This window comes from Scyliorhinus torazame, chromosome 18 (assembly GCF_047496885.1).
Source record: "Scyliorhinus torazame isolate Kashiwa2021f chromosome 18, sScyTor2.1, whole genome shotgun sequence".
In the NCBI taxonomy this organism is placed as follows: domain Eukaryota; kingdom Metazoa; phylum Chordata; class Chondrichthyes; order Carcharhiniformes; family Scyliorhinidae; genus Scyliorhinus; species Scyliorhinus torazame.
The window spans coordinates 27,767,666-27,789,509 of NC_092724.1; the positions used below are offsets into that span (position 1 = coordinate 27,767,666).

General features: G+C 46.1%; 1 protein-coding gene across 3 annotated transcripts in view; it reads left to right on the forward strand.

Annotated features, from left to right (window-relative positions):
* The window catches only part of rexo1 (REX1, RNA exonuclease 1 homolog), a 129,544-nt gene that overhangs the window by 52,826 nt on the left and 54,874 nt on the right, over positions 1–21,844 (forward strand). For 2 of the 3 annotated variants that reach the window (XM_072482442.1, XM_072482445.1), the window contains exons 5-8: positions 7,191–7,354; positions 16,326–16,481; positions 17,467–17,590; positions 20,749–20,874. In XM_072482442.1, coding sequence (XP_072338543.1) covers positions 7,191–7,354; positions 16,326–16,481; positions 17,467–17,590; positions 20,749–20,874 — 570 coding nt within the window. The remainder of the gene's footprint in view (positions 1–7,190; positions 7,355–16,325; positions 16,482–17,466; positions 17,591–20,748; positions 20,875–21,844) is intronic. The other variant, XM_072482444.1, reaches the window with a different exon arrangement.

Consider the following 21,844-nt stretch of genomic DNA (forward strand, 5'->3'; position numbering starts at 1 on the left):
CAAAGGAAAAGGTTGGAAGAGAGAATAAGGGTCTTTGATTATGCTGCCCGCTTTCCCAAGGCAGCGGGAGGTGTAGACAATGAATGGGAGGCAGTTTTGCGTGATGGACTGGGCTGTGTTCATGACGCTCTGTAGTTTCTTACAGTCTTGGGCTGGGCAGTCGCCATATCAGTCTGTGATGCAGCCAGAAAGGATGATTTCTGTGGTGCATCTGTAAAGATTGGCAAGAATCGATGCGGACATGCCGAATTTCCTTAGTTTCCTAAGGAAGTATAGGCGCTGTTCTGCTTTCTTGGTCATAGCGTTGACGTGGGTGGACCAGGACAGATTGTTGATGTGCACACCGAGGAATTTGAAGCTGTCAACCATCTCCACCTCGGCACCATTGATGCAGACTGGGTGTGTACGATACTTCGCTTCCTGAAGTCAACGACCAGCTCCTTAATTGTGCTGATGTTGACGGAGAGATTGTTGTCGTTATACCACGCCACGAGGTTCTCTATCTCCCTCCTGTACGCTGACTCATCGTTGTTCAAGATTCGACTCATACAGTCACGTCATCAGCAACCTTGTAGATGGAGTTGAAGCAACATTTTGCCACACAGTCGTGTGTGTACAGGGAGTATAGTAGGGGGCTAAGTACACAGCCTTTTGGCGCTGCGGGTATTAAGGAGTATTGTGGATGAAGTGGTGTTGTTTATCCGTACTGATTGTGGTCTGCAGGTCAGGAAGTTGTGGATCCAGTTGCAGAGGGAGGAGCCAAGTCCTAGGTTTTGGAGTTTTGATACAAGTTTGGCTGGGATTATGGTGTTGAAGGTGGAGATGTATGGGTGTGTCCGAGACTGCTGAGGCAGTTGACGACAATGGTTGTTGGTTTCCTGCTCGAAACGAGCAAAGAATGCGTTGAGTTCATTGGGAAGGGGTGCGCTGCTGCCGGAGATTCTACTCTGCTTTGCTTTGTAACAGGTTGTTTAAGCCTTGCCACAACCGATGAGAGTCCGTGTTGTTAGTCTGTGACTCTAGCTGAGTCTGGAGGAGCTTCACCGATGATCGACCCTCCACACACGACACACTTTTTTTAAATTAAATATTTTATTGAAAATTTTTGGTCAACCAACACAGTACATTGTGCATCCTTTACACAATATTATAACAACACAAATAACAATGACCTATTTTATAAACAAAAAATGAATAAATAATAAATAACAAAAATGAAAACTAGCCCTAATTGGCAACTGCCTTGTCACAAGTAACACTCTCCAAAAATATAATTTAACAGTCCAATATATAATTATCTGTAGCAACGACCTATACATACTATACAGTATATATTAACAACCCTGAGAGTCCTTCTGGTTCCTCCTTCCCCCCCCCCCCCCCCCCCGATCCTGGGCTGCTGCTGCTGCCTTCTTTTTCCCATTCCGTCTATCTTTCTGCGAGGTATTCGACGAACGGTTGCCACCGCCTGGTGAACCCTTGAGCCGACCCCCTTAGGACGAACTTAATCCGCTCTAGCTTTATAAACCCCGCCATGTCATTTATCCAGGTCTCCACCCCCGGGGGCTTGGCTTCTTTCCACATTAGCAATATCCTGCGCCGGGCTACTAGGGACGCAAAGGCCAAAACATCGGCCTCTCTCGCCTCCTGCACTCCCGGCTCTTGTGCAACCCCAAATATAGCCAACCCCCAGCTTGGTTCGACCCGGACTCCTACTACTTTTGAAAGCACCTTTGTCACCCCCATCCAAAACCCCTGTAGTGCCGGGCATGACCAAAACATATGGGTATGATTCGCTGGGCTTCTCGAGCACCTCGCACACCTATCCTCCACCCCAAAAAATTTACTGAGCCGTGCTCCAGTCATATGTGCCCTGTGTAATACCTTAAACTGAATCAGGCTTAGCCTGGCACACGAGGACGACGAGTTTACCCTGCTTAGGTCATCTGCCCACAGCCCCTCCTCGATCTCCTCCCCCAGCTCTTCTTCCCATTTCCCTTTTAGTTCATCTACCATAGTCTCCCCTTCGTCCCTCATTTCCCTATATATATCTGACACCTTACCATCCCCCACCCATGTCTTTGAGATCACTCTGTCCTGCACCTCTTGTGTCGGGAGCTGCGGGAATTCCCTCACCTGTTGCCTCGCAAAAGCCCTCAGTTGCATATACCTGAATGCATTCCCTTGGGGCAACCCATATTTCTCGGTCAGCGCTCCCAGACTCTCTAACTTCCCATCCACAAACAGATCTTTCAGTTGCGTTATTCCTGCTCTTTGCCACATTCCATATCCCCCATCCATTCCCCCCGGGGCAAACCTATGATTGTTTCTTATCGGGGACCCCCCCAAGGCTCCATCCAGTCTTTCCCCTATGCCGTCTCCACTGTCCCCAAATCTTCAGTGTAGCCACCACCACCGGGCTTGTGGTGTAGTTCCTCGGTGAGAACGGCAATGGGGCTGTCACCATAGCCTGTAGGCTAGTCCCCCTACAGGACGCCCTCTCTAATCTCTTCCACACCGCTCCCTCCTCCTCTCCCATCCACTTACTCACCATTGAAATATTAGCAGCCCAATAATACTCACTTAGGCTCGGTAGTGCCAGCCCCCCCCCTATCCCTGCTACGCTGTAAGAATCCCTTCCTCACTCTCGGGGTCTTCCCGGCCCACACAAAACCCATGATGCTCTTTTCAATCCTTTTAAAAAAAGCCTTCGTGATCACCACCGGGAGGCACTGAAACACAAAGAGGAATCTCGGGAGGACCACCATCTTAACCGCCTGCACCCTCCCTGCCAGTGACAGGGATACCATATCCCATCTCTTGAAATCCTCCTCCATCTGTTCCACCAACCGCGTTAAATTTAACCTATGCAATGTGCCCCAATTCTTAGCTATCTGGATCCCCAGGTAACGAAAGTCCCTTGTTACCTTCCTCAACGGTAGGTCCTCTATTTCTCTACTCTGCTCCCCTGGATGCACCACAAACAACTCACTTTTCTCCATGTTCAATTTATACCCTGAAAAATCCCCAAACTCCCCAAGTATCCGCATTATTTCTGGCATCCCCTCCGCCGGGTCCGCCACGTATAGTAGCAAATCGTCCGCATACAAAGATACCCGGTGTTCTTCTCCTCCCCTAAGTACTCCCCTCCACTTCTTGGAACCCCTCAACGCTATCGCCAGGGGCTCAATCGCCAGTGCAAACAATAATGGGGACAGAGGGCATCCCTGCCTTGTCCCTCTATGGAGCCGAAAATATGCAGATCCCCGTCCATTCGTGACCACGCTCGCCACTGGGGCCCTATACAACAGCTGCACCCATCTAACATACCCCTCTCCAAAACCAAATCTCCTCAACACCTCCCACAAATAATCCCACTCCACTCTATCAAATGCTTTCTCGGCATCCATCGCCACTACTATCTCCGTTTCTCCCTCTGGTGGGGCCATCATCATTACCCCTAACAACCTCCGTATATTCGTGTTCAACTGTCTCCCCTTCACAAACCCAGTTTGGTCCTCGTGGACCACCCCCGGGACACATTCCTCTATTCTCATTGCCATTACCTTGGCCAGGACCTTGGCATCTACATTTAGGAGGGAAATAGGTCTATAGGACCCGCATTGTAGCGGGTCCTTTTCCTTCTTTAAGAGAAGCGATATCGTTGCTTCAGACATAGTCGGGGGCAGTTGTCCCCTTTCCTTTGCCTCATTAAAGGTCCTCGTCAGTACCGGGGCGAGCAAGTCCACATATTTTCTATAGAATTCGACTGGGAATCCATCCGGTCCCGGTGCCTTTCCCGCCTGCATGCTCCTAATTCCTTTCACCACTTCTTCTACCTCGATCTGTGCTCCCAGTCCCACCCTTTCCTGCTCTTCCACCTTGGGAAATTCCAGCCGATCCAAGAAGCTCATCATTCTCTCCCTCCCATCCGGGGGTTGAGCTTCATATAATTTTTTATAAAATGTCTTGAACACTCCATTCACTCTCTCCGCTCCCCGCTCCATCTCTCCTTCCTCATCCCTCACTCCCCCTATTTCCCTCGCTGCTCCCCTTTTCCTCAATTGGTGTGCCAGCAACCTGCTCGCCTTCTCCCCATATTCGTACTGTACACCCTGAGCCTTCCTCCATTGTGCCTCTGCAGTGCCTGTAGTCAGCAAGTCAAATTCTACATGTAGCCTTTGCCTTTCCTTGTACAGTCCCTCCTCCGGTGCTTCCGCATATTGTCTGTCCACCCTCAAAAGTTCTTGCAGCAACCGCTCCCGTTCCTTGCTCTCCTGCTTCCCTTTATATGCCCTTATTGATATCAGCTCCCCTCTAACCACCGCCTTCAACGCCTCCCAGTCCACTCCCACCTGGACCTCCCCATTATCATTGAGTTCCAAGTACTTTTCAATGCACCCCCTCACCCTTAGACACACCCTCTCATCTGCCATTAGTCCCATGTCCATTCTCCAGGGTGGGCGCCCTCCTGTTTCCTCCCCTATCTCCAAGTCCACCCAGTGTGGAGCGTGATCCAAAATGGCTATAGCCGTATACTCCGTTCCCCTCACCTTCGGGATCAATGCCCTACCCAGCACAAAAAAGTCTATTCGCGAGTAGACTTTATGGACATAGGAGAAAAACGAGAACTCCTTACTCCTAGGTCTGCTAAATCTCCACGGGTCTACACCTCCCATCTGCTCCATAAAATCTTTAAGTACCTTGGCTGCTGCCGGCCTCCTTCCAGTCCTGGACTTCGACCTATCCAGCCCTGGTTCCGACACTGTATTAAAATCTCCCCCCATTATCAGCTTTCCCATCTCTAGGTCCGGAATGCGTCCTAGCATCCGCCTCATAAAATTGGCATCATCCCAGTTCGGGGCATATACGTTTACCAAAACCACCGTTTTAGTTTGCCACTCACCATCACGTATCTGCCCCCGTTATCCGCCACTATAGTCTTTGCCTCGAACATTACCCGCTTCCCCACTAATATAGCCACCCCCCTGTTTTTCGCATCTAGCCCCGAATGGAACACCTGCCCCACCCATCCTTTGCGTAGCCTAACCTGGTCTATCAGTTTCAGGTGCGTTTCCTGTAACATAACCACATCTGCCTTAAGTTTCTTAAGGTGTGCGAGTACCCGTGCCCTCTTTATCGGCCCGTTCAGCCCTCTCACGTTCCACGTGATCAGCCGAGTTGGGGGGCTTCCTACCCCCCCCCCCTTGTCGATTAGCCATCACCATTTTCCAGCTCCTCACCCGGTTCCCACGCAGCTGTATCTCCCCCAGGCGGTGCCCCCCCGCCCATCCTCTCCCATACCAGCTCCCCCCTCTCCCCAGCAGCAGCAACCCAGTAATTCCCCCCTCCCACCCCCCCCCCCCGCTAGATCCCCCGCTAGCGTAATTACTCCCCCCATGTTGCTCCCAGAAGTCAGCAAACTCTGGCTGACCTCGGCTTACCCCCGTGACCTCGGCTCGCACCGTGCGACGCCCCCTCCTTCCTGCTTCTCTATTCCCGCCATGATTATCATAGCGCGGGAACCAAGCCCGCGCTTCTCCCTTGGCCCCGCCCCCAATGGCCAACGCCCCATCTCCTCCACCTCCCCTCCTCCCCCCCCATCACCACCTGTGGGAGAGAGAAAAGTTACCACATCGCAGGATTAGTACATAAAACCCCTCTTTGCCCCCCACATTCGCCCCACCACTTTGTTCAAACGTTCTTTTTAATAACCCGCTCATTCCAGTTTTTCTTCCACAATAAAAGTCCACGCTTCATCCGCCGTCTCAAAGTAGTGGTGCCTCCCTCGATATGTGACCCACAGTCTTGCCGGTTGCAGCATTCCAAATTTTATCTTTTTATGAAGCACCGCCTTGGCCCGATTAAAGCTCGCCCTCCTTCTCGCCACCTCCGCACTCCAGTCTTGATAAAGACGGATCACCGCGTTCTCCCATTTACTGCTCCGAGTTTTCTTCGCCCATCTAAGGACCATTTCTCTATCCTTAAAACGGAGGAATCTCACCACTATGGCTCTGGGAATTTCTCCTGCTCTCGGCCCTCGCGCCATCACTCGGTATGCTCCCTCCACCTCCAACGGACCCGCCGGGGCCTCCGCTCCCATTAACGAGTGCAGCATCGTGCTCACATATGCCCCGACGTCCGCTCCCTCCACACCTTCAGGAAGACCAAGAATCCTCAGGTTGTTCCTCCTTGCGTTGTTTTCCAGTGCCTCCAACCTTTCCACACATCGTTTCTGATGTGCCTCCTGCGTCTCCGTCTTCACCACCAGGCCCTGTATGTCGTCCTCATTCTCGGCTGCCTTTGCCTTCACGACCCGAAGCTCCCGCTCCTGGGTCTTTTGTTCCTCCTTTAGCCCTTCGATCGCCTGTAGTATCGGGGCCAACGGCTCTTTCTTCATTTCCTTTTTGATCTCTTCCACACAGCATTTCAAGAACTCTTGTTGTTCAGGGCCCCATGTTAAACTGCCACCTTCCGACGCCATCTTGGTTTTTGCTTGCCTTCCTTGCTGCTGTTCTAAAGGATCCACTGCAATCTGGCCGCTTTCTCCTCCTTTTTCCATCCGTATCCAGGGGGGATTCCCTTCTGGTTTACCGCACAGTGTTTTTAGCCGTCAAAATTGCCGTTGGGGCTCCTATCGAGAGCCCAAAAGTCCGTTTCACAGGGAGCTGCCGAAACGTGCGACTCAGCTGGTCATCGCCGCACCCGGAAGTCCCCACACTACACACTTTTGATGATGAGTAGTGCTAAGGTATTGAGGGCAGGAGCTCTGATGCCTAACTAGCTCTGTGGTGCCAAAGTCAATCTTAGGGCCTCTACTAACTAGCTCTGTGGTGCCAAAGCCAATTTTAGGGCCTCTATGAACAAATCTTCTGACATGAAATAACACAGATTAAAGGTCACACCTTTGACCTTTTATAAGTTGCACTTTAATGCACTGACTGTTGGACAAGCACTGACTGCTGGACAAGCGTTTTCATCCTTTTAACAAGAGCGAATATCAATAATGTGTATGTTTATGCATCAATAATGTGTATGTTTTATGCTGTCCGGAATATTGCATTTATACCTAAAAGTACAATTATGAACTTTGATTTATTATCCTGCATAATTATATGGATGTAATATTTGCTGTGAAAAGTGGAATCACTTTTAGTAATTTGTTTTCATAACTTGTTTGTGTATTTTAGCTCCAGTAAAGCTGAAGATGGAATCAATAAATAGAACTGTAGTATCTCCTAATTGCCCAAGAAACAGCAACCTCAATTTAAAATCTCAAACTATTGCTGGTATGGCACCAAAAACTGTAACTACTACAGCACAGAGGAGGATAGCGCATGCTCCCACTTTGAAGGTAAGCTTCCACATGTTGTCTCTGTGCATGCTTGAATATTGGAGCATTTAGAACAGTACTGTAACAGTCTGCTGCAGCGTCGGATTCAGGTTCTGTTGCAGCAATTAATTTGACATTTTTATTTTATCAATCAGGGTAATATCCCCTTCTGTTTTTGTTTCCTCAATAGCTTCTTCCTTTATTTATAAATTTGAAGTTGTGTTGTGGGGTTTCAGTTCATTGTCATCAGTAAAACTCTGGTATATTCTGCCCTGCCTCTCCTGTGAGCCATGTAACCAGCTCCATTCTCCACAAGCTACTCTGCTATAGGCTTTCATTCCTCCTAGCACGTGGCATTGTCTTTTGTCAGGGGCTGCACAGTGCTATCCTGGTTTGAAACTTTCTGTTTTTGTCCTAATAGCACCATCACAAAAGCGTGTGAATACCCAATATCTCATATAGCAGGACAGATCTCTGGGGCGAAATTCTCCCCCAACGGCGGGATGTCCGCCGACTGGCGCCAAAGCCGGCGCCAATCAGACGGGCATCGCACCGGCCCAAAGGTGCGGAAGGGTCCGCATCTTTGGCGGCCTAGCCCCAACATTGAGGGGCTAGGCCGACGCCGGAGGGATTTCCGCCCCGCCAGCTGGTGGAAATGGCGTTTGTTTCCCCGCCAGCTGACGCGGAAATGCGGCGCATGCGCGGGAGCGTCAGCACCCGCTGTCAGTTTCCCAGCGCATGCGCAGGAGCGTCAGCGGCCGCTGTCAGTTTCCCGCGCATGCGCAGTGGGGAGAGTCTCTTCCGCCTCCGCCATGGTGGAGGCCGTAGCGGAGGCGGAAGGGAAAGAGTGCCCCCACGGCACAGGCCCGCCCGCGGATCGGTGGGCCCCGATCGCGGGCCAGGCCACCGTGGGGGCACCCCCCGGGGTCAGATCGCCCCGTGCCCCCCCCCCCCCCAGGACCCCGGAGCCTGCCCACGCCGCCTGGTCCCGCCGGTAAATACCAGGTTTGATTTACGTCGGCGGGACAGGCAATTCCTGGGCGGGACTTCGGCCCATCCGGGCCGGAGAATCCAGCGGGGGGGTCCCGCCAACCGGCGCGGCCCGATTCCCGCCCCCGCCCAATCTCCGGGAGCGGAGACTTCGGCGGGGGCGGGATTCACGGCGGCCAACGGCCATTCTCCGACCCGGCGGGGGGTCGGAGAATGACGCCCCTGATCTCTCATTTGTAGTGTTGAAATATTCAAGCAAGAACTAGTCTGATGCATCTACTTTGCAAAACAAATTTGAAGTAAATAATTCCCCTGCCAACAGCCTCTAAGACTTTTGCATGCTTTGGAAATATTGGTTTTGAAGGTAAGGTGCCAAAGCAAATGCTGCCAGATGTGCCAGCATTTTCTGTTTGTATTTCAGATTTGCAGCATCTGCAGTGTTTTTCTTTTGTGTTACTATTGATACATATGTTCTCATTTAGGTAATGCTGTCTTATCTGGATGCTTGCAGCTTCTTGTGAAACTGATCTTTACAAATCTTGCAAATTATTGGTTGCTGTTGGCTATAGAATCATAGAAACATTACAGTGCAGAAGGAGATAATTCGAGTCTGCACCGACCCTCCGAAAGAGCACCCTCACACCATCCCAGTAACTCCACCTTTACGATACCTATTGGGCAATTTAGGATGGCCAATCCGCTTAACTTGCATATCTGTGGGTGGGAACCCATGCAGAGCTGGGGAGAATGTGTAAACTCCACACACACACAATTTTGGAATAGAAACCGGGTCCCTGGTGCTGTGAGACAGCAGTTGGCCACTGTGCTATCTTATGGATTATTGCTTTCAATTTTGTTTACCAAATTAGATATGTTGGAGAAGTCATTAAAAAAAAAAAATATTCCAACAATGATTATAACAGAGTAGAGGTCAATTTCAATGACTCTCTTAATCTATTTCTATGTTTCATTTACTTGAATTTCTAGCTACAAGTAGAAATTCAGTGAAGCTAGAAATAACAGATTTTTCAACCAAAAAGTGTTGGAATTGCTGATATATTTAGAACTTCCAATTGGTACAATGATTCCGACTTTGCAATTGTAACTTAATTTCTGTTGTGGACGCCACCCGTTTTATAATATGATCTACCCGATGTGAAGTCTGTTTAATAATGCAAACTTGTCTTATGGAGAGACAAGATTTTCATTCCATTAGTCTGAGACAAATTTCAATCTCGGTTCCCATTCGTTTTTGGAAGGACCTTGAGCTCCTAATTATTGTAGGAATGGACTAACCAAAAGTTCAAACAAGAGACTGCTTTAATGAGCTAAAGGCAAACTAAGTTTATTAAGTTCTCAGGTAAGCTAAAGCAATGAACTCAGGCAGTGATTTACAGTCTTATGTGGGCTATATACTCTCCGTATTATGACCTGATGGGGGTCACACAATGTCTCTTGTCTTGTTGCCTAAATATTTCCATTGTGTGAATCTGATCGGGAGCCCTGGCTCTTATCTAATTAACCCCTCCCTCGTCCAATCAATTTCTGCCTCGTAATCATGCTTTTCTTGACCAGCCCGGAACAGTTTATGTGGCTGTTGCTAGCGTTACATTTTTACATAATGCCCTCTGTATTTACCACGATATCGCAAGCCTTTCACATCCCGTGCTTTCTTATCTTGTAGAGGGAGACATCTACTTTCTATTCTTACGCAAGCAGTTTCTTACAGGCAGCATTCAAGGTCTCACTTTTTACTACAGTAAGCAGCAAAACTTGACAAACTCCCAGAATTCCCCCTCCTACACTGGCAACTTTTATGTACCCTGCCCTCCTCCTAGGTTTTCCCATTTTATTGTACTACCAAGACAAGTTCCGGATAAAATTGGGTGTTGGTTTCAAATGATAAAGTTAGATTTTAATGATTAAATTTCTTGATAGTAACCTAATAACCTTACATTTCTTTAAAGAGCTGTTTCCTAACTTTTTCTACCCAATATTTCTTGACCTGTTTCACATCCTCAGGACATATCAAAGCACCTAACGGTCAATTCATTGCTTTTAGAATATGTTGGGTTGTTTTGCAAGCAGAAATGGCAACCGGTTTGCACTTGACAGAATCCCAAAGCAACATTATGATAAATGAACAAATGATCTGTTTTTGTGGAGGTAGAAGATAAATTTTGGCCAGGACACTAATTAGTAATCTTTTTCAAAGAGAAGTGCCATGGTATCCATCTACTGTCTCATCTGAAAGATAGTTCTTCCAATAGTGCAACAACTGCACAAGATAGCATTGAACCATTAGCCTAGATGATAATTCCATAGTTACACATGAATCCACAATCTTATTCAGAGGTGAATGTGCTACAATTGAGTGATAAGCATTTATAGAAATTCTTCTTTAATCGCCTTTAATCAGTGAGGTAGCAAAATGAATTTGAGGTGTTATTTTTGGCAATAATATATTGTTTGTATTTTCAGCCTTTTGGTGATCTGAGCAATTTTGTATTAGTTTTATTTTCCTTTTTCGAATGACTATTTGTTTAGTGTTCTTTTACTCTGTCCTTGTGCTATAATAATTATATATCGCCCATATTTTGGATCTCGATGTAGATGATATAACCCAACATTTTCTTCAAAACATGGAATACCTGGGTACAAAATAATTACATTTTCATTCTGGAATTTATAGATGTGAAACAGAAGTAGTTTTTCTTTTGAAATGAATGTTTTGGTTGGGAAATGCGGAAGTATTTTTATTTTGTATCTTCACTATGATTTGAGGATTTCAGTGCTTATTTCTAAATACAGTGGATGTTGTGTTGGAGTTATTTGCTCAAAATAACTACTGATTTTTAAAAATATTGTAGTCACATTAACTGGAATATTCTATTTTTATTGTATAATAACGCTTTTCGCAAAAATACTTTTCCATGTGCAAGGCAACTGACCATTTCTTGCAATTTAAATCTGTATTGAAAACATTTATTTACCTGTCTTTAACATATACAGAGTTGCAGTGAGATGTCCTATGCAGAATAATTATTGATCAGGAATGCTGTTGCGTTTTCAGGGGTATTACTGAGCACATGGAAACTGTTAACAATGACGTTTTGAGTTTATGCAATCATCAGTACCCAGAAAATTGTGCAGCCATCTCACAGTTAACTGTTGTTGTTTTGCATGATATTGGTGCATTCATCTGTGCTACTTCCATTCCCACCAGCATTGAGTTTTTCCATTCCGATTTGTACTTTGTACAGTCTTATTCAATGATGCCATCACCTACATTTAACTAAAAACAGAACAATACTTGCAACTTAAAATCATCAGCTTTATTAAAACATCATATGAATGGATGGTGAAATATCTAGATGTTCACACCTAATTTGATTTGAACTGTTCACCCAGTTGTTGGATAGGTGTATATGTATGTATGTAGTTAAATGTTGCTGAATAAAGGGAAGAAAGTAGTGTGCTAATAACTACCGGATTAACTGTCCTACCTTTTTAGCAGCAAAAAATTAGTTTGAAAAGTGCCTGAGGACTGTGGGCTTTGCTGTTTGCTAATTGTTAAGTTCTTCAGTATCTGTATTTTTTTATGTGGGATTTTTGTAAAGTGGAGGAGGGCGTGGTGTTATGTGGCGTGTTGGTGGGGGGTTGTGTCCAGGTGAATTTGGGGGTTGTTTAATGTATTGTTGAAAATGTTTGGGGGAGGGGATTTGGATGTAGTTCTTTTTTCTATTACTATAATGTGCAGTATTAAACTTGGATATGGGTAGGGGGGCTGAAGGACTTTGATGTTAACCCCTGGGTGGGGTCACCCTGCTAGCAGTATAGCTAGTTAACGGGGGCGGACGGGGAGATGGCTGCAGCTGGTTACCTGGGAGGTGGGGGGTTCTTTTGTTTTTCAAGGTAACAAACTTAGGGTTTTTTTGGTTTTAGAACATAAGAACTAGGAGCAGGAGTAGGCCATCTGGCCCCTCGAGCCTGCTCCACCATTCATTGAGATCATGGCTGATCTTTTGTGGACTCCGCTCCACTTTCCAGCCCACTGGGCAAGGAATTCCATAGATTCACAACCCTTTTGTTTTGTTTGGGGGCAGAGGAGATTTGGTTCTCAGTCGGGTGGTTGTCTGGGGGGTTGCGGGGGATGCTGAGGGGGAGGTAGGGGGAGGGGTAGTTTGCTGACGGTGACAGGGGTGAGAAAATCAGAGGTATGTATTTAAATGTTGCCTAAATGTAGGGAAGAAAGTACATGGATTGGTTATGGATTGTGAAGGGGTTACGTGGCGCAGTTAATAGGTCTCGGGGGTTTGTCCACCTGAAAAGTTTGAAAGCTGTTGTGTTTTTTTTTACAGGAGATTCATTTGAGAGTCCGGGATCAAATGAGGCTGCAGAGAGGATGGGTGGGGCAATTGTCGCACTCTGATGTTAGGACAGGGGGGGGGGGGGGGGGGGGGGGCGGTTCTGATTAACTGGAGGGTAGCTTTTTCTGCGGTTAACATGTTGGCAGACTCGGGAGGGAAGTTCATTTTTGTTAGTATGGGGTTAGCGGGCACGACGGTGGTTTGGGTCAACGTATATGCACTGAATTGGAATGACACGGATTTCATTAAGAAGGTGCTGGCCTTTTCAGATCTCGACTCACATCAGTCAATTAAGTGGGGGGAGGGGGTGGTCTTCAATTGTGTTCTGGATCCTAGGCTGGATAGCTCAGTGGGCGAGACAGCTGGTTTGTGATTGGATTGGATTTGTTTATTGTCACGTGTACCGAGGTACAGTGAAAAGCATTTTTCTGCGAGCCACTCAACAGATCAAGTACATGAGAAGAAAAGGGAATAAAAGAAAATACATAATAGGGCAACACAACATATACAATGTAACTACATAAGCACTGGTATCGGATGAAGCATACAGGGTGTAGTGTTAATGAAGTTAGTCCATAAGAGGGTCATTTAGGAGTCTGGTGACAGTGGGGAAGAAGCTGTTTTTGAGTCTGTTTGTGTGTGTTCTCAGACTTCTGTATCTCCTGCCCGATGGAAGAAGTTGGAAGAGTGAGTAAGCCGGGTGGGAGGGATCTTTGATTATGCTGCCCGCTTTCCCCAGGCAGCGGGAGGTGTAGATGGAGTCAATGGATGGGAGGCAGGTTCGTGTGATGGACTGAGCGGTGTTCACGACTCTCTGAAGTTTCTTGTGGTCCTGGGCCGAGCAGTTGCCATACGAGACTGTGATACAGCCCGATTGGATGCTTTCTATGGTGCGTCTGTAAAAGTTGGTAAGAGTGACTGTGGACATGTCGAATTTCCTTAGTTTCCTGAGGAAGTATAGGCGCTGTTGTGCTTTCTTGGTGGTAGCGTCGACGTGGGTGGACCAGGACAGATTTTTGGAGATGTGCACCCCTAGGATCCAGAACAAGGCCTGCAGCGCGGGTTCAATTCCCGTGCCAGCTTACCTGGACAGGTGCCGGAATGTGGCGACTAGGGGCTTTTCACAGTAACTTCATACTTGTGACAATAAAAGGTTATTATTATCCCAGTTGTTGTTTGCCTTAGCGATTGAACCGCTAGTCACTGCGTGGAGGTCATCTGGCAGTTGGAGGAGGATAAAGCTAGAGGGAGGGAAGATGGTGTTTCCTTATGTGGATGATTTGCTAAAATACACCATGTGGGGTAGTAATGGAGGTGCTTAGGGAATTTGGCTCTTTTTCAGGGTATAAGTTAAAGCTGGGCAAGAGTGACGTTTTCTCGGTGAACCCTCCGGGGAGGGGAGCGGGTCTGGGAGGCTACCATTTCGTCCGGTGAGGACAAGTTTCCGGTATCTGGGAATTCGAGTGGCCTATGATTGGGCCTTGCTCCATAAACTTAACTTGGCCCGACTGGTGGATGGGGTGAAGGCTGATTTGAAGATGATAGATGCTCTTCCTCTGACCTTGGCGGGAAGAGTACAGACGGTGAAGATGAATATCCCCCCCCTAGGTTTCTGTTTGTGTCTCCCATTCTAAGGCTTTCTTTGGTAGGGTCAGTACTTAATATCTACTTGTGTCGTGGGCAAGACCCCTCGGGTTTGTAGGGTATTTCTGCAAAGGGATAGACTATCGGGGGGTTGGCACTACCTAAATCTGTTGTGTTATTACTGGATTGGATGGATTGGATTGGATTTGTTTATTGTCACGTGTACTGAGGTACAGTGAAAAGTATTTTTCTGCGAGCAGCTCAACAGATCATTAAGTACATGAGAAGAAAAGGGAATAAATGAAAATACATAATAGGGCAACACAACATATACAATGTGACTACATAAGCACTGGCATCGGATGAAGCATACAGGGTGTAGTGTTAATGAAGTCAGTCCATAAGAGGGTCATTTAGGAGTCTGGTAACAGTGGGGATGAAGCTGTTTTTGAGTCTGTTCGTGTGTGTTCTCAGACTTCTGTATCTCCTGCCCGATGGAAGAAGTTGGAAGAGTGAGTAAGCCGGGTGGGAGGGATCTTTGATTATGCTGCCAGCTTTCCCCAGGCAGCGGGAGGAGTAGATGGAGTCAATGGATGGGAGGCAGGTTTGTGTGATGGACTGGGCGGTGTTCACGACTCTCTGAAGTTTCTTGCGGTCCTGGGCCGAGCAGTTGCCATACCAGGCTGTGATGCAGCCTGATAGGATGCTTTCTATGGTGCATCTGTAAAAGTTGGTAAGAGTCAATGTGGACATGCCGAATTTCCTTAGTTTCCTGAGGAAGTATAGGCGCTGTTGTGCTTTCTTGGTGGTAGCGTCGACGTGGGTGGGCCAGGACATATTTTTGTAGATGTGCACCCCTAGGAATTTGAAACTGCTAACCATCTCCACCTCGGCCCCGTTGATGCTGACAGGGGTGTGTACAGTACTTTGCTTCCTGAAGTGCTTACTGGTGGCAAGCATTAAAAAGGTGCAAGGGTGGTATAAGGACCTGGATTTATAATGGTTTGTGCTGTCTGGTTTGGACTCAAGTGTTCAGGGAATGGGAGGGGGAGGGGTTGGAGAGGCTCAGATTTGTTTCTGCAGGGCATGTTTGCTGGTCTGGATGAGACTGGAGAAGTTCCAGCTCCTGGGAGGGAATGTATTCAGATACTTTCATGTGTGCGATTTTGTGCGTAAGGAGCTTCCTTCGTTTTCCCTGGTGCTGGCAATCTTGCTTTTGGATAGGGTTTTGTCCTTGGAGGAGCTAGGGGAGGGAAGGATCTCAGTTGTTTATGGGCAGCTGTTGGCGACAGAGCAGGCATCATTGGAATAGATAAAGAGGAAGTGGGGGGACAAGATGGGTTTAGGTTTGAGGGTGGGGGGGGGGGTTTTGGAGTGAGGCACTTTATAGGGTTAACTACACCTCTTGCAAGCTTAAGTCTGATCCAGTTCAAGGTGGTTCACAGGGCGCACCTGATCAGGGCACGTATGAGCGGGTTCTTCTTGGGGGTGGAGGACAGGTGTGAGTGGTGTTCTAGGGAGCTGGCGAACCACACACACGTTCTGGTCCTGCCCCAAGCTTGTTAATTTTTGAGTCTCGGGACAACGTCGGGGATTCTGGGTGTTAATCTGGAGACCGGTATGAAGGCCTTGGCCTTGCTCATAGCCCGGAGACAAGTCCTGCTTGGGTGGAAGTCTCCAGTGCCACCTCAGGCTTTGTCCTGGTTTGGGGACCTGAAGAATTCCTGTACCTGGATAAGGTTAAGTATGCGGTGAGGGGGGCGGTGGATGGGTTTGACTCGAGGTGCCTTTTTCAGGGAGCTGGTTACCATCAGCTGTTTGGCGGGTAGCGACAGGAGGCAGAGGTGAGTCTTGTATAGAAGTTTTTCTTTTCTCTAAGGGGAGGAATCGGGTTTATAATGCACCATTTACACAAGACAGCTTATACTTGCACCAAAATCATGTTGGCTTCTGCTATCTGAAAAGTTTGTCTCAATCTGTTGTACAAATTAGCAAAACCACCAGAACTAAATAAAACAATCTCCTTACTATTTGTCCCCAAAAACAAGTCAAGCTTGAAGAGACCCACGATTCCTACAGAATATGGCTCCAAAGTTCCAACCAATGTGAGGCAGCGGTATCTGAATGTGTTCATTGATGAATGTTTGAAATTTTGTGGATCTGAACAAATGGCCTTTGAAAAGGTACAAGATTTTATATCTATGGTATGTTATAAGCATAATTGTTGGGCAAATGCATGCCAATCCTAATAATGAAGCCTTCTAAGAATTTAAATGTTTAACAATTTAACTAACAGTTTTTGAAGGAATACGTATCAAGTGGTTTTGCATAAATGTGCTTCTTTTAACCTGTGACTGCTTTTTGTTATATTCAAGTTCAAATTCATTGTTGATTAATTTCTCCTTTTCTAAAATATAATCTTCAATTGTTGAAAATGAGCCTTGGTCAAACGGCATTTGAAGAAAGAAAGATAATGCTATGAATATAAAGTCCATCGCAACTTGCATTTATGTAGTAACTTTTAACACAGTAAATTATCCCATTATGTTTTGCCCAGGATATAAAGTGCTATGGCATTTGGAAAAGGTGACTTAAAAATTGGGTTGGAAGACGGTTTTTAGAGAGAATTGGAGAAAGCAAACGTGTTTAGTGAGCTGGTTCCAGAGAATAAGACCAAGGTGGCTGAAGACTCTGTCACCAATGGGAAGACAAAAAGAATGGTAGAGTTTGAGAACCCAAACAATTGAGATGGGGGCTGGAGAAGGTTGTAGAGGCAGGATTGAAAAGGTTGGGGAGAAATTTTGAGATGAAGGCAAGAATTTTAACCACAGCAATTTTGGGGGCAAAGTAGTTTTGGAGTCTTGCTAAGTGTTCTGTGATGCTACTTTTTTTTACAGTGTTAAGGTGAAAAGTTGTTGCTTAATATGAGGAAATTTGGAACTTTAGCCGAGATATGTTTGCTGTCTTAATTCTGCTTTTGAAAATAACCTGGTAAATTTGTAACCCGCCTCTCAGGCTTGTACTTTACAGTATTAATTCAACTGAGTAAATGCAGGTTAATCGTGCTACAGTAGAAAAATGAGAACCCATGATATCTCTTCAACATGGATACGTCTTTATGTTTGTATAATTAACTATTATAAATAAAGTATACTTGACGAGCTGTGATTTTCCATTTGAATGTTGCAGGCTTTAAGCGAAGAGGAGAATGTATATCAACGAAGTACTAGCAGGACTGTGTACCTGAATGTCGCTGTAAATACCTTGAAGAAGCTGAGGAGTCAAAATGATACCATACCATCACCTACAAAGAGTATGTTGCTATATGATACTTATCAGTTTACTTGCCATCAGCTATAATACTTCTGTCTTGCCTGTGTTCTTCTCTTTCCTCGTTAAGGCATTGACTATTTAGGAAGGTACAGTTTCACTGACATCCACAAATTTGTTTGTGATTGCCAAGTCTTTTGCCCATTTAACATCAGAGTTGTATTAAGAGCCCCATTTTATCTTATGGCATTCGCAAGAGCACCTGTAGAATAACTCCTATATGCAGCGCCTTTAATATAGAAAAATGTCCTACGGTCCTCCCTTGCTCTATACCTGATCCCAAATATTACAATGTTAGGATCGTAGGAGGACAGGAAAGGAACATTGGGTTATCAGCAATTCAGTGGAAAATAGTTCAAGGACGCAGGTGGTGAATTGCATGGGTAATCTCAAGTTAGATGCAAGGTAAAGGATGGAAGCACAACATAGGCATTCGAAAACTTGAAATTTAATTATAAGTGTCTTGCAGGATGGAGAAGCGGCATTGTTTTTATCAGTTAAAGAAGTGGAATGATTTTGGTGGTGAGGGCCACAAGGAAATGTACAGAGATGGCCAGTAGAGGGATTCTGTGAGATGGCAACATCAAAACACCATTAATGTGATAGCATTTAACCGGAGGGAGTGGTTTAGGAAGGTTGGGAGTGAAATCGGAGAAGCATGCGAGAAGCGAGTTGAAATGAAGATTGAAATTAAAGTACTAGCAGATGCACAGTGCTGAGGGAGAGTGGTGCATCTGCAGAGAAAGTCAGGATGGAATTGGGAATGTAATAGTGACTGAAAATTTAAAGTGACATGAGCAGGGTGGAAGAGGGTGTGATTTAACAAGTCCCGTGTCTGGTGCGTTTACCTGGGTATTTCCTGGTGCTTACAGTGCTGAGAACGGCCCTGCTGTTAAAAGGGACTCTGCTTCATTTCTGGGCCTCGGTGAGGGACGCCCCGCCAAGGCCACACTTAGTCCCATTTCCTGCACTAACAAGCTGCGCTTGCCAGTGCAGGAAATGGCCCCCTGATCTCTAGTCACCCCATCGTGGTCTCCAGACCCCCCCCAGCGCCCCAACTCACCAATTAGGGGGATCACCAAGCGCCCCCGCACCCCACCTCGGGGCACAGGGCATCCTTGGGCCCAATCCCCGGCACAGGCAAGATGTCACCATAGCACCTTGGCACTGCCAGCCTGGCACTGCCCTGCCAGTCTGGCATGCCACCTGGGCCCCCTGATCACCTGGGAGTTCCTTCCAAGTTCCAGTACGCCTGGTCCACATTTGTGGAAACTCGTGCTAAACGACGCCTATTCCGGGTCTCCGAGGCAAGACCGTTGGTTTGATTCCAGACGTTGGAGAGATCCAGTATGGACGTATTCAAGTGAGACTAACTACTCACTTAAATATGTAAATCTGGATCCTGACCTCTGTGATCTCACAAGGCGAGACGAGGCTGGTAAATCCCACAGGAGGCCTCTCACGAGATTTACCAGCTCCGCGCGTCCCGAGTCAACCGTGACAAGGCCAATAGATCGCGCTCAGGGAGGGATAATGGTGTATTATGATGATGCCGAACTGCCACTTGGGCAGGGAAAGTAATGAAAATTATAGCCATGTGGGGAGGCCTCCATAAGGAGCAAGATGTCGTAACCATGAGCCAAGTTTTTGCAAATCCATGGTGATAATGCTCTTGTCACAAGATGGCCATGGGTGAAAGGATCTGGTTTGCGAATAAACAGACAATCTAGACTGAAATGTGGAGAGGAGCAGAAATTGTTGATCTGCTAGAAGAATCGAAGAGGAGTAGTGGTGGGTATCATCAGGAATCCCTGTTGCAGGTTGATCTTCCACTCAAATTTTATTTGAGTGCACATCAGGGCAGCAGGTTTCATAAGCAGATTGTGTGACCCTTATGAATTGTAGATTGTGAACTGAAGCCCCATCTTCATTCCCCAACATGTATTGATTAGTGTTGCTAAACTTTAACATATAACAGATAGTTGCAATGATCTAGTTATTGGAGAATAGATGGCATGCCAACCACATTCTGCTGTCATCTTGAAAGGGTCCAGATGTACGCTTATTAGGCTAATTCTACTTAGTTAAATTTGTTTCCCAGTGAACTTGATATAGAGAAAGAAAAAAAGACAGCAAGGTATTGATGTAGCCCGAAAGCCATTCTTGCACAATCTGTCAGTTTTTTAAAACAAGGAGGTATAAATAATGACTTGTGTTAACAAACTATAGAGTCGGCAACAGATCTGCCAGCAATTTGTGACATCTTGATTTAATTTAACAAATATTTTAAAGACTTTATATTTTACTTGAAAAATTGGGCTTTTAAGGGAGTGTTTGGTGCAGTGTTATAAAATACATTGGTATGAAGCAGTTTGACTTGTCACCAACGTAGTTTCCGCCTGAGTCTGGCTTCAGGGCCCAACCAGAGAGTGAAAGGAAGTAAAGTGAGATTCCATAATGGACGTCATCACAATCTGCTTCACTTCAGAGTAATTCAGGGCCTTGGCACTTGATTCATGTTGCACTCATTTAATGTTACAAAGTGGAAATCAATTTTCGAATTTGTACAAAATGAATACCTCCCCCCAAGCTGTTGTGTTTTGGTATCTTTAATTTCTGAGCACCCAAATGCTGCTGAACTGTTTTCACGGAGACTGCTAGTTTAGTAAATTAGTGTTCTAAATGTAAATGTGTACTTTTAAGTAACACCAGTCTTCTAACCCTCATGCCTTTTACACTTTCCACATGAAGCTAGCAGTTTTTGCAAAATGCTAATTTATTAAAGAACCAAGTTCAATAAGGTCAATACCATCTGTGTTTTGAAACTATGGGATTTCGAGGTGAAGTATATGAAATGCATGGAATTAATAAACTGACTACTGGAAATGTTGCCAATTGACCCCATTCAGAACCAGGTGCTGCTTGTTGATGCAACATGCAATGCTTCATGTTACAGTTTTAATAGAGAAAACTGTTGGTGGAAAAAAACCCAGACCAGAGACAAATGCCTCTGAGATGTGCCTTAAGAATTCTCTGTATAGTTTGTTTTCTCCTGGAATGCCATTCATTGCAGACTCCTATGAGTACTCTGTAAAGGTTCTGATTCAATCTATCTTTACTACTGACTATATTTTCTTTCAGAGACCGCTGCTGTATCTGCAAACAAGAAAGTCCAGTCACATGAAGCAATGCTGGGGGGAAAGTTGGCCATGAAGACAAGTTTCACTCTAAATAGATCTGGAAAGCAACAAGATGTTGAACTTGCAGGTGAGTGAAGGTTTCTAAAATATTTGGTACCAGCCAGATTCAAATTCATATTTATCTGTTCTTATGCAGTCTGTTGAACCTGCATGTAATGTGATAATACAGTGAATTGGAATTCCCAATATGCTGTGCTGTAGTTCTAAACAAACTGCACTGCTGATGTTTGCCAATGTGCAGGGGAGGTACTGATTGAAGATCAGACACTACCCCACAGCAAGAGAAGAAATTGATAGAGAAGCTCAATTTGGCCAGTATCAAAGCAGCATTGGCAATAGATTAGCAGTGGGTCCCTATCTGCCACATGGGTATACCCAGGACCGCAAGAAACTTCAGAGAGTCGTGAACACAGCCCAGTCCATCACACGAACCTGCCTCCCATCCATTGACTCCATCTACACCTCCCGCTGCCTGTGGAAAGCGGGCAGCATAATCAAAGACCCCTCCCACCCGGCTTACTCACTATTCCAACTTCTTCCATCGGGCAGGAGATACAGAAGTCTGAGAACACGCACGAACAGACTGAAAAACAGTTTCTTCCCTGCTGTTACCAGACTCCTAAACGACTCTCTTATGGACTGACCTCATTAACACTATACCCCTGTATGCTTTATCCGATGCCGGTACTTATGTAGTTACATTGTGTACCTTGTGTTGCCCTATTATGTATTTTCTTTTATTTCCTTTTCTTTTCATGTACTTAATGATCTGCTCGCAGATAAACACTTTTCACTGTACCTCGGTACACGTGACAATAAACAAATCCAATCCAATCCAATGTGTTCTACTATAAAACTTTGAAGATTGGCAACAGCATCTAGGAGTGAACTGCAAAAGCTGTCAACTAGAATGTGTGTTCAGTCCTAAACTGCAGTCACCCTTGCTGTGAATTAATGATATCTTAACCTCGTGGGTTTTGATGACAGTCTTGCCAACTGACTTCATTATCATACTTCAATTCCTCATGTATCCTGGA